At 42.7% G+C, this 13256-nt stretch overlaps 1 protein-coding gene across 3 annotated transcripts in view; it reads left to right on the top strand.

Moving 5' to 3' along the window:
• The first annotated feature begins 1950 nt into the window (after positions 1 to 1950).
• sik3 (SIK family kinase 3) overlaps positions 1951 to 13256 on the top strand; it is a 35533-nt gene continuing 24227 nt past the window's right edge. For 2 of the 3 annotated variants that reach the window (XM_030743605.1, XM_030743606.1), the window contains exon 1: positions 1951 to 2265. In XM_030743605.1, coding sequence (XP_030599465.1) covers positions 1975 to 2265 — 291 coding nt within the window. In that variant the 5' untranslated portion in view covers positions 1951 to 1974. The remainder of the gene's footprint in view (positions 2266 to 13256) is intronic. The other variant, XM_030743608.1, reaches the window with a different exon arrangement.

Genomic DNA, 13256 nt, shown 5'->3' with positions numbered 1-13256 from the left:
GAAATTTGATGTGTTTTTCAAGTGTTCCTTTAAAAACTGGGAAGGTTTTTACTATTTTAAGTAATTTTGAGTGGAACTGGGAATAGACTAGTAAAATACTAACTCCATAAGCATGAAATACACTCATAGTTATATATTTAACATGTAGTGAAACACACTAGGTATAATTCATCTAGTGTGTTTTCTTACAGCTAATCTTGGTGAAGCGGATATTTCAAGGTCTTTCAGTGGTTGTCCCACAGACTTGGATCTATTTAATGTATATAACAAGGCACAAATGGGTTAGCATATGCATATGTTGGATCAAGGGACCCTGAGACAAATCAAAATGTTGGATCCAACTTTTCCTCCTTTATCTGACTGTGCATTTTGTAATTAGCAGTTTGTCTAATTAACAGAATGGGCACAACACATTAGTCCATTTTTCCCAGTGACTTATACAACTCAGAGTCGTGGGGGCCTTGGAGACTATGCCAGCTCTGATAGGATAAGAGGAGGGGTACACCCTGTACAGGCTGCCAGTCTATCACAGGGCTAACACAGAAAAACAGTCATTCACAGTCAAATTCATGCCTAAGGCTAATTTAGAATCACCATTTACAAGCATAGGGAGGAAGCCAGACATTCTGGTCACAGCCAGCCAGTGGATTTGAGCCCAGGAGTTAACCACTGCACCACTGTGGCACCCATATCTTCATTAAATTAGTCCTCAGGAAACCAGCCATGACTCTTTCTGTGACTCTGAGCACTCCCTGGTGCCTTTTACATGTACCACTCCCTATGTTAAGATACAGGTCAGTTGCACATTAAAAAAACTTGCCTTTAGAAACGCATTATTTCAGCTGTTGGCACAATTTAAGAACGCACGTGCCAAAACATATTCACAATTATTTATCTATTATTCATCTATTTTAACACTAGTCAACAAGGAAGCCTGCTTTCTCTCTGGGGTCTGGCAACCCAAACTGCTCTGCGGTCCAGCTGGATGCAGGAACTCCTTTCCACCACGAAGCGGCGCTGTCTACAGCCTGGTGAGAGAGACGATGGACCAGAGACTAAAATTAACTGCGACGAGCCATGAAATAATTCCTTTTGTTTTACTTAGATTATCGCTGTGTTAAATTGGCGTTATCAGTGGATTTAAGAAATACATTTTTCAATAACTGGCGGGAGGAAAACCATTAATATATATATATTTTTTTCATTATTGCTTATATATACATTTAGTATATACATTTTGTTTTGTGAGGAGGGTAATTATTATTTCACAGTGTAGGCATCAGTGATGGGGGCACAGCGATTATATTTCGGTATGTCTACAGTTCAGTCATCATGGAAGTACACAACAAATCGCTGTTTTTAATGACTATATCAAAGCCTCCTCAGAAGGTCGGGGCCCTTTCTCAGCATAATAGCGACACTTACCTCTCTGGGGGACGTTAAAGGTTTGGAAAAAACACTTGATTACATGTAGTTAGTAATTTATAAAAATTAAAAAATATATATATAATAATAATACAGAGCCCGTGTACGAGCGCCATAATGGCCGTATTTTTTTTCGGGACCTCTTCATGACATTCAACCGCTTTAAATTGTAAGCGTCCCTTTGTGTAAATACTCATGCCAGTTGTATGTTTTTACACTGCGATGGAGTAGCATTATTCCTCAGCTCGTAACGGCAAAGCGGCGTACACCTTTAAGGACTTTAAAGCCGTCTGATCACACAGAACGCAGCAGTTTGCAAGGAATCACTGAATCATGGGAACCGGAGTGATAATGCGCACTTCTTTGTCACCAAGGCAACCACAATACGTTTCTGTGGATGAAGTCATTTGTTACGCCGCTCGTTGCTATAGTTACAACCTAGAGAGGGCGCTGCGGAAGAGCTTTCTACGTAAAATGACGCAGGGCGGGGGCGTGCCCGCGATGCGCGTTGCGCACGGCTGCTTGTTGTTCCCGCAGAGAGGCGAGAAGATGGCGGCCGTGTCAAGCGGAGGTGCTGCTGGGTCCGCAGCGGCCGGGATTACGCACTCTGCCCGACCGGCCCACGCAGGTATGGGCTCGCAGAACCGAGCCCAGCCATCCTCCGGGATCAGCCACTCTGGTCGTACCAGCACAGCCACTGGGTGCATCACAAATCCTGGCCACACTTCGGTCACCAGGCCACCCTCAGCCCGAGTGGGCCACTACGAAATCGAGCGGACCATCGGCAAGGGAAATTTCGCGGTTGTTAAACTAGCCACACACATCATTACTAAAGCAAAGGTAAGACGGCTGATGTCCGAGTATCAGAGGTAAACAGTTAGAAGTTGTCACTGATTTATTCTAAGCCTTTTCGACCATGTTGGTAGAATGACGCTGGGGCCTTCAGGCTCGGGAGGCAGCGGCGGCGGGCAGCCCGCTGTGGTGACACCGCTGCTCGGGGTAGTGGAGGTCCGTTCGACACGGGACACCACCGTTAGCCACTGGATACAGATATATTTACCACAGCGTAAATGTAAACTCACGTATATCGGCTTGTAGTATTTTGTAAGGCTTAAAAGGCCGGAGGTTAATGTGTAGCAAAGCGCAGAGGACAGAGAGAAGGGTATTGACGAAGATGAAAAAGACGAAAGTCGATTTTCTAGGAGCTAGCTTAGCTTAATAGCTAATTACCTGTTCAGTATGATTCAGATACCTTTGAGAAAGATGCTACTGCACAAGGATATAAAGTTTGGACCATCATATTTATTAAGTTAACAGAGAACTTCTAAAGTTGATAGAGCTGTGTGACCCAAGATTTGATATTCCTCTTAGGAATTCCCCATAAAAGTACCAACGAAAGTTTGCCACACCATAATGTAACAAAGCTAAAGATTTTCGGCTTTAAAATTAACTAAACTTTCAGAAAATTAGATGAGCAAACTATTTAACATTTGCCATTTCACGTAAGGATACGTTCTTACGTCTGGAGCAGTGTCGGCTTCACACACCGGTTTCTGTGGTATTAGATGTCAGATTTAATAGCTAGATGACATTGTATTGAATCTTCTTGGACAAGAAAATGTTGACATGGGCAAAATTAGAGGTTTCAGAATTGTCACCACACAGTGTAAGTGAAACGTAAACGCTTTTGCATGGAGTGGGCGATAGCAGTATACTGGATGATTGGCACAGTGAATGGCAGATACTACTATCAACAAATTATTCATGAAGCACAAAAATTATGCTTCATGAGTAGATGGCTTACACTGAAGTTGGCCACAATTCAGTGCTTTTTTTTGTTTGTTTGTTTTCTTGTTTAAATAATAAATCTGTTTGCTCTTAACAAATTTTTGGATCGAGGGGAAATTTGGGGCATTACAAAGGAAAGGCGACATTCAGAAATTCTCAGTATTGTTTTGAAGTTGTTCTGACCAATTGCATGTGGCCCCTCAGTGTTTCAAGGCTTTATTTGCCTATGAGCAGTCTATTGCTGTTGGGTCATCAATTGTGTTGGTACTGTGAGTCTAAAAAGCCCTTAACCAATCAGAAAGCCTGTGCTGGTGTGTCTGACAACAGAAGCGTCATTGAGATCTCTGCTAATAGCCACTTTGATTTACAGCTTCTTGGAGAGCAGCTACTCTGTATAGTAACATTATAAAAAAACCTTGCCCGGGTTATCCGAGTATTGCGATCAGTAAGCACACTGCTTATGATGGATGTGCAGGTGAACGCTCAGAACAAAGGCTTTGATTACCGTAAGCAGCGTCTACAGTATATTACGAAGAGCCTTTAATACCAGATGGCATAAACAGAGGTGTGTCAAGGCCGCTGAGTGTGTTGCTTTACCTCTATGCCCTTGTTGACATACACACAGACAGGCAGACACGGGTCATTTGGATGCTTTGTGTCACGTAGAGAGAGAGCACTCCATTTAGTTTCATGACGGCAAAATACAGTAGGGTCAGTGAGTCGTGGAGATGTTTTCAATCCTGGAGATATTGCTCGAAAGAGTTGACTTGTGTGTATGACTGTGAGATGTAAAGACACAAAGTTATGGGAGATGTGTTGTTAGTCTCCTCTAATAACAATACAACACAATACAATATCTCAGGGTTATAGCCAGAAAAAAAATTCACACTGGGAATAACCCTGTGAGCTGGAGGGGGGACGGATAGTGAACCTGTGAAATTCTCAGCCTGGGGCAATGATACCTCAGCCTGGCGCAGCGCCGGGTGATCAACTGCTGGCTGAGACCCTGTATCTGTTGTCTTCAGCTGCATTGATATGTGGTTGTCTGAGCCCCAGAGATGACAGTCACTGAGAGAATGAAAGAGAGGCCTTGTTTTCTGTCTGCTGATGGTGGTTGCAGTCACTTCGTAATTTTCATCCAAACTCGCAGGGGTTTCAGTGTCCCCACTTGGCTTATGGATATCAGAAGAATAGCAGCGTGCTTTAATATGCCCGTGGATATCATGAATATGGATATGATGATCAGTCATCAGATGAAATGTGCTCAGGAGCTTTGTTTTGTGGCCCAGGTTTTATAACGATCCGATGAGAAACGCTGACTAGTCAAAAATAGCCTAACAACTCTCCCTGTTCTCAGATGGAGCTGCATTATATCCTGCAGTGCAGTCACACAGAAGAGGACCTGGATATTTATATTCAGTGGCATCGAAGCACAGAAAGGGATGGTCCCTTTTTGAAGTCTCGTTTCCCCTCTGTTGTTTTATAAAAACCCAAACGATTCGATGGGTAGTTTAGAGTTTAATTTCCCAGTACACCCTGTTGTTTCAAGCACGGCTTTTGCCATGCACATTTGTGGAAGTTTGGGGTTTTTGGCTTACATGCTTAGTAAAACAGAGGTAGTCGCACAGCACTAACCTTCAGTAGCAGACAACTGGTGAGATGCACCTTGGTGTTGTAATAGTGAAAGTTCATTTCACCCAGACAAGATCAGTTTGTGAGGTGGAAGTCAAAACAAGAGAGCTGATACACTCACGCAGTTTGTGCCACATGTTGCTGCTAGCAGCCTGGATAAATGTTGCTTTTAGTGTACAGGGTATCCACAAACATTCTTGCTAGCTGTGGCTCATTAACAAAGGCTTCTGACACCGTGACACTGTAAACTATCCATTCTAGGTTAACTCTGTTACTTATGGCTCTGTGACTTGGGGACTAAGTAAACTGTGACCAAACCATTGTTGCTTTTGCATATTTTTGTTTTCAATTATAGCAATAATAAGAAACAGTTAATTCACCCTGATTTACAAAAATATGGTATTTGCCTAGATCATCTTATAGAAATAATAGTCAGCATTTAGACCAGCTGACATGATGGTCACATGTAATTATGTAAATAACATCATAATTTGGTGACGTAACTAAATAAAAAATTTTTAGTTGAATGCTGCACCTGTTTGGACGGGTCTGATTGTTTGGCGTTGGACATTGCTCCACAGAGCTATCTCAGTGACATCGACCATATCCACACCTAAGACACACGACTTGATAAGCTAAATAACGTTATGACCACTTTATCAATTATTTTTAAAGCTTTTACCCCAGTTAAATATGAAAACTGAATTCAAAAGCATGTCTGCGTTAAGTCTATTGATTTAATCACTGTCACTGTTTTCTGACAGGCACTTTGGACAGTGTCGGAGAATCAAGTCAGGATGATTTCAGACTTTATCCTTTCTCACATGCAGCACGCAGCACAGTTTAGTCTGCGCCAAACGTGCTCTCACTGCATGACTGTTTGGTTTAGGTGAGGGTGGTGCCTGAGTAGAGCATACACAGGACACGGGACACTCACATGCTTGCTGTGAATACACCAGGGAGTTATCGATCAGTCCTCACTTTGCTTTGCTAGCTCCTGTGTCTGATTAAGCTCAAGGTATTTATGGTTTGGCTGATCTCAATTATTCTGACACTAAAACAAAATAAAGAAAAAAGCAATGCTTAATAAGTGTTTATTACCTCCCAAATGAAAGAACCTGCTGACCCCTGCCAAAACCAGAAGGGACATCACTTTACTCTGATATTGTAGCCACAGCAGGAGTGTTTACAACTGGCATATCAAATGAGATAATACTGTTACAGTAAACACAGTACAGGAAACAGCCGGAGAACATCAGTTTAGACACAAAAATAAAGTCTTGACAGATCACTCCAGGATTCTTTCACTTCATGTGCTTATGTATAGAATTTGAGCTGGTTTGAAAAGTTATTTCCAGTTTGCAGAGCAAAGCACTGTAGTGTTGATTCCTCTGTTTTTAATGACCCCAACGCTGTAGATGATGGTAGCTGAGGTTTTTAAGCTGCTGTTTATTCTCCGGGCGAATATGTCCCTTTCCATGCACAGCCATCTTTGTGATGCACCGTTGTCGTAATCAGTGACATCAATGAGTCGCCCCAGCCCTAAAGCAGTCAACTTGTCTGTATGTTCATGTATTTGTATTTATGAAAAAATCACTTGTTCATATGCCTTCAAAATTGGCACAACCTTACCGTGTGTTGTTAGCAATACGCACGCATAAACTCAGTGTTTTGGGAAAGCACTTGTCAAGAATACCTCCTGTATGGCAAGCTGGCACAGGGAAAATGGCCCAAAGGTAGACCCCAGCTGCTATACAACGCCGTCTGCAAAAGAGACTTGAAGGCCCGAACATCGATACAACATCTGGGAAACCTTGGCTTCAGAGTGAACCACCTGGAGGCAAGCAGTACACAAAGGACTCTCCAGCTTTGAAGAGAGACTTGCCCAGCAGTCCGAAGCCAGGAGACGGAGACGGAAAGCCTCCAACCAGATTGGCAGGCCATCTTCTGTCTTCTTCTGCCAGCTGTGCCCGAAGAACTACCATTCCCTCATTGGCCTTGCCAGTCACACCCGGTGCTGTTCCCAGTACAGATTGACAACCAGAATGCATATCCATAGTCTCTTGAGACTGAAGGATGCCTATGTGTTGAGATGTCAAGAATACATAGACACGCACACTGCTTTACAGTGTGATCTAAGGAAATAGTTAGCTCACAACTTTTCAGCGTCCAAGGTGACATCTTTAAATTGCTTTCTCCATCAGACTAACAAACTGCAGTAGATATATTTATAAAACTGAGAGAAACAGTACTTACATTTGGGAAAGCGAAAGTCCTCTATGAATCTGTATTCTGGCCCTGCAATAGACTGACCTGTTCAGGGTTTACCCTGCTTCTTGCCTTATGACGACTGGAATAGGCTCCAGCATCCCCATGACCCTGAATTATTTAAGCATTTAGGATAATGAATGGATCTGTCCATTCTCTGATCCAACCTAATCAAAGTCGCTATCATCTCCACCATTTGTAGATATTCAGAAAAGAAATCATGTTAAAATAAAATTAAAATCTTGCTCAAATTTTATGAAATATTCTAGAGTAAGGTGGGATTTTATATAGACAAGTTAAAAAAACAGGCATGGTGCTTGAATATCCTAGAAATGGACAATTTTCCTGTTAACATACAGTAGGGCGTAAGGGTGATTGCCTTGTACTGGTCACCCTGTGTTTACAGTGCAAACCCCTTTAACAGGTGGCAAATTTGCACATCCTTTTTGCATAGCCTTTTAACAGCGCCTGTCAGATGTTACTCGGAATTGACTGTTTATGCACACTTAATTAATTAGAATCAATGAAATGTTTCATCTTTGCCACTAGTCATGTCTAACAGAGCTTCTTTGGTCCTTGCTGGCTTCTAAGCAAGAGGTCAGTGCTAATATTCAGTGATGGTAACGCAAGGGCATATGATGAAACCAGAGTGCAGAATGCGGCACCATTTTACTGTCTATTTTATCTCCATAACAAACCTTTATTTATTTGAATTGCAAAAATGTTAATTGCAGATCGCAGACCATAATGCTCAGTCTACTCCAGTCTGCATGAAGCTGTAACAAACAAGTTGCTGGTCAAATTTGATTTGAATGCTCCGTCACATATCTGACTATATGTTTGTGCATATATGTGTGTAGCATCCTGATGAAGGGAGGTATGGTCAGTGCCCTTGTTTGACCTTGTTAAAAATAAAGTCAAGATGGGCATTATCTGCAGAGCGTTGATTTGTAGGCACAGGAAACTGACAGTGAAAAAAATCACAACTCTGTGCCGTTGTCATCCAAAGTGCTGCTTGTTGTCAGAGGCGACTGTGTGTTGCCAAGGCTCCTAGTTGGAGAAAGGTCGCTCCATTGAAGTCTTACTGGTTTCCATGGTTTCAGTCGTGATGATGGTGGTTCCAGACCCCAACCACCAGTTCTGAATGGGAGTGACTCGCAATTGGCTCCGGTTTTTGTCTGTCATGAACGAAATGTGCTTCTATTATCAGACTGGCTGGGTCCTTGGTTTCTTTGTCTTTGAAATAGCTGCTAAGTGTCCTGATAGGTAAATGGTGCCATGTGGCACACCCTGACCTGTGTATTTCTTGGGGAAGCAGGCCTTTCCCTGTATCCTTCTGTCCTTTTTCCTGTGTTGTCCCCCTTTCCTCCCCTGTGCTTTTAGTAAGAAAAGGACAAGCAAGAGGAAGAGGGCCAGCAGGATGGCAAGCATTAGGTAACAGGCCTAATGTACTGTGTAACAATTTCACTCATTCCCTCAGACACATTCGCACACAGCTCTCCAACATACAGCAGCCCTTCTCCGTTTCTCACAGACACACATACACATGCCCGAATGTGATTTCATTTGGGTGAGTAATACGACAAAGGCTGAGTTTCTGCCTGACTTATTTTCCTGCCCTCCAGTTGTCTTCTCCTGCATCTCAGTGAATCTGCAGCTTCAAAAGGGGAAGAACACGCACCGGAATGTGTGTGTATCTGCGCAGCTCATGTTTGAGGGCACTTGAGGCTTCGTCAATACGATTACATTGTGTTCCCAATGGATTATAAAATCAGCTATGGCTCTGCCTCAGAGTGATGCCAGCAGTGATGTGCTAGCATGTGCGTGTTCGTGCATGCCCTAAAAGTCCCTATTCTGTAGCCTTTTACCTGTACGATGTCTAAAACTCGGTGCCACTGTCATGCACGGCGCTTGTTGTTGGCAATGCTCCTAGTAGAAGAGAGGTCGCTGTTTCATTTTACTGGTTTCTTTATCAGCTCATCACTGTGCATTATCAGGAGAAGTGCATTTTTTCAAGGGCAAGTGTAACCGTGTGTTCATACTAAACGCAAAGTGAGGTTTTGCTTCATGTTACGTGCGTGAATACAGTCAGAGTGTTTTCGGAGCATTTTGTAATCCACAGCTATTTGCCCCTAAGCCAAGGGGAGAACGACTTCCTTCCAAAGTGCAACCAGTAGCTGGAATTGGTGAATAGTTCAGTAACATATTTTCAGAACTGAGCAGGAAGTCCTGTGATTGCTCTTTTTTTCCCAAGCCGTCTCCCACAAACGACATGTCAGAAAACTTGTCCTCCATTTCTGATTGTTAGCTTCGTCAGCAGAAGCCAACCGCCTATGGAAGAATCTCAGCTGACTAGCTTAGCCTGCACACCATCGAGCAAAGTTTTCACTAAATTTAAAATATTTTCAGTTTGTGTGGATGTGCGTTTGCCTCTTTTCATGTTGACCGGCACAAATTTGCATCGGCTCTTGTCTTTGCATACACTCTTTAAGTAATTGCCAAAGGGCAGCCTCCAGAGCTAAAAAATTAAACCAAAATGCCAAAAACTGCAGTTCCCCAGTTGCGGTTGGCTCCCACTTGAGGTTGGCTCCAAAAGTCAATCCTCATAGACTCCCATGTTAAAATGGCCAGATTTACAGCATTAAAAAGCATATTCACAGCCTGTTAGAAAAAAAATTGTCTATGGAAATTTCCTCCCTCGTAACAACTGAGTAGGGTGATTTTTATTTTTTTAAAAACTCATCCACCTGTATAGTTGAGTTGGGGAACAGAACTTGCTAGGCCTCATCCACTACTTTGTCACTGGATTGGGTGTCTTTCGTGTGTGTGTGTGTGTGTGTCTGGTTGGCCCAGTTTAGAGTATTTTAGATTATTATTCATTTTGTGGGTGCTATGTGGTATACATGAAGGGTGTCAGAAAAAAAATCTATATAGTTACTAATCTATACTGAAAATTACCGTTGGCTTAGATACTTATTTGCAGCATTATCAATAACAACAGGGCCATCTTTGTCTGCTCCAGTTGACACACAACTTCACACAGCAGCACTGCACACAGGAAGGTACACAGCCTCTCTGCTCACCAGCAGCTGATGTTCACAACACTGAACAACACTTTATGAAGAATTTTGAGAAGTCCGTAAAGCTCCCGTTTCACCAACACTGAAGGATTGAACCTGGCTGGCACACACATTAAAATTTGCTGTTTAACTATAGCAATTACTCACACTAGCTGTCAGTTGTCATTATGGCAGCAGCTGGTGGCTATGGCTTACAAAAAACAAACAAAAATCACCCCCCCCCCCCCCCCCCCCCCCCGAAATAACAAATATATGAATGGCGATTACATCATCAGTTCTGCCCATCTGTAAAGTTAATAGCATAATTTAACAGGATAACACAATTATTTACATTGTTTGCAGTGTTATGTTTCTCTTAAAGTCCCGGATTGAAGCTGAGAAAAGTCTGTTATAAGCCCGTCGATGCTGACTCGCCCTAAATGGCAGTCTTTGCCCTTCAGGCTCAGGTCTTCTACCAGAGGCCTGGGAGCTTGACATGTCCCACGCAGTATCTTAGCTGTTCCTAGGACTGCGCTCTTCTGGACCGAGATCTCGGATGTCATTCCTGGAGTCTGCTGAAGCCACTCTAACAGTTTGGGGGTCACTGCCCCCACTGTTCCAATTGCCACAGGGACCGCTGTTGCCTTTATCTTCCACATTTGCTCTAGCTCTTCCCTCAGCCCTTGATATTTCTCGAGCTTATCGTGTTCCTTCTTCCTGATGTTGCTGTCACTTGGTATTGCTACATGTATCACAATGGCCTTTCTCTTCTGCTTGTCCACCACTACTATGTGCAGTTGTTTAGTCATTACTGGTTTGTCCGTTTGTATCTGGAAGTCCCAGAGGATCTTAGGTTGGGCATTCTCTCTGCACCCTGCTGTTATTTGCTGGATTGTCTCAGGGGCGTCTCTGCACAGCCTGCACCTATGGTCATGCCTTGTGTGGTAGACCCCAGCCTCTATCAATCTTGTGCTTAGAGCTTGTTTCTGTGCTGCCATGATTAGTGCCTCTGTGCTGTCTTTCATTCCAGCTTTGTTCAGCCATCAGTAGGATTTTTCTATGTCAGCTACTTCTGTCTGCTGGTAGTACATGCCATGCATGATGGTTCCTGTTCTTCAGGTTTCTGCTGGCTGAAGCACATGGTCAGTTGTGGCCTTCTTCTTCATGTATTCATGGATCTTTGTTGTTTCATCCAGGACAGTGGTTCTGACACTCACTAGTCTTCAGCCTCCTTCCTTGGCTTACAGTCTCAGGGTGCTGGATTTTGGGTGAAACCCTCCATGCACGTTAAGGACCTTTCTAGTCTCGATGTCAGTGGCTTCTGTCTCCTCCCTTGGCCAGCTTATTACCCCAGCAGGGTATCTGATGATTGGAAGGACCCAGGTATTCTGGGTGTTCTCATTTAGCTGACTTCTCAGCTGTCCTAGTGGCCTCTTCATGGTTCCCATTTACCTGTGGGATTCCAAGGTATTTGTTGCTGTCCTCAGTGGCTATAAAATGAAAACAGTGTTTGGTCTGAATACGCCATGAAAGATTTTCACTTGCTTCACTGGACTATTAAAGTCTTCTGTGTGTAGGTGTTACAGATAGCAGTTATATACAGGGGTGCTGCTGTGAAACTGACAGGCCAAATTAAATATTAATTTAATGATAATGTTATTGAATACATTAAAAAAGAAGCCGGTAGTTGTCACTTACTCTAAAAACTGGTCATCCATTTATACAGTCCAAATGCAGAGTGATGGTGTTTCATGTGGCAATCCCTTAAAAGCATGCATGAAATCACACCTGCTTCTGCCATACAAATGTCATTTACAAAAGTTAAATAAAATTGTTGTTAAGCTTTGTAGGAGAGATTATCATAAAATGGCGTCGTTTTCACGTTCTCCTACACACCTGGTTCTTGTGATGTTTGTGTTCATCAAAGCTCAGTGGCGAGTACTACTCATGGTTAGATATTTATATCCCACAAAATTTACCCAACATAAAATGTCTGCTTTGCTTTTCAAGAAGGGGAAAAAGCTGTAAAACAGGCAGATGAATGTGATGTCCGGGTTTTTTTTTTTTTTTTTTTTTAATCTTCTACACTGTAGCATGTCTCCTTTCTTGTACTTTCAGCTCAACATACTCAGCTGAGTCATTTTGACACATTTACTCACACAAGTGCACAACACACCAGTAGAACACCTCTGAAAGGCAATGTGCTGCTGACTCATTGTGCCTGTACCATCGCTGTGTGTGCTCGCGCATAGTACAGTCAGAGCAGTTTGTGCTGACCTTACGTGACCTGGTGGTGTGTGATGTCTTTGTGACATATGTAAACCAAAGGCACAGTTTTAGCTTAATATTTGCAGAAACAAGGTTTATTGGCAGCCATGGATGGCATGTTGTCAGTTGAGCAGGGTTGTTTGCGTGCGTTAAAACACCTTAACCTGTGGGTTAAGCCTGAGCATTATACCCTCCGTGGTTGTCGTAATCTGTCTGCTGTTGATGAAGGTTAACCTCATACAGTTTAACACTACACCATTTTGTGTGTGTGTGTGTGAGAACACAGATGAGCATGCAAGATGCACTTTCCCAGGCTTCCCACTGTAGACATTACGCCATAAACCCAGTTCTTTTTTTTTTTTAGAACCATAGTTGAGTCATGCATGGATGTTTTCACGTTCAAGTCCTTAAGGATGCTGAAGGCTACATGAACAATGCATACCAAATCCTGTTTAACTTTAAATTCTATATCACAGGTCTATAATAATTTCATATATCATTGATTTATTATAATTTCTTTTTAACAGAACATAATGCAAAAATGCTTGAAGTCATTTAAAAATGGTTTCATCAGACAGTGTTTCCAGCAGAGACGCTTTGGCTTGATTGCTTGCAAAACCTCTCAGCACTGGCCAGAGACATTTGTGTGTTAGGTTAATTGTCTCTTCTTAATTGGCTGTGGATGTGTGGTTGATAAAGTGCGTGAAGTGTGGAGCCTAAAACACTGTATGAATGTATTGTTAAAAGTGGTTTGTGGCCTAAAGCGCTTCGAGTGGTCAGTAAGACTATAAACATGCTATTTAAGTGTCAAGTCTC

The sequence above is a fragment of the Archocentrus centrarchus genome, chromosome 13, assembly GCF_007364275.1.
Source record: "Archocentrus centrarchus isolate MPI-CPG fArcCen1 chromosome 13, fArcCen1, whole genome shotgun sequence".
In the NCBI taxonomy this organism is placed as follows: Eukaryota; Metazoa; Chordata; class Actinopteri; order Cichliformes; family Cichlidae; genus Archocentrus; species Archocentrus centrarchus.
The sequence above is the reverse complement of the archived record's forward strand: the minus strand, read 5'-3'. Positions and strand labels throughout refer to the sequence as shown.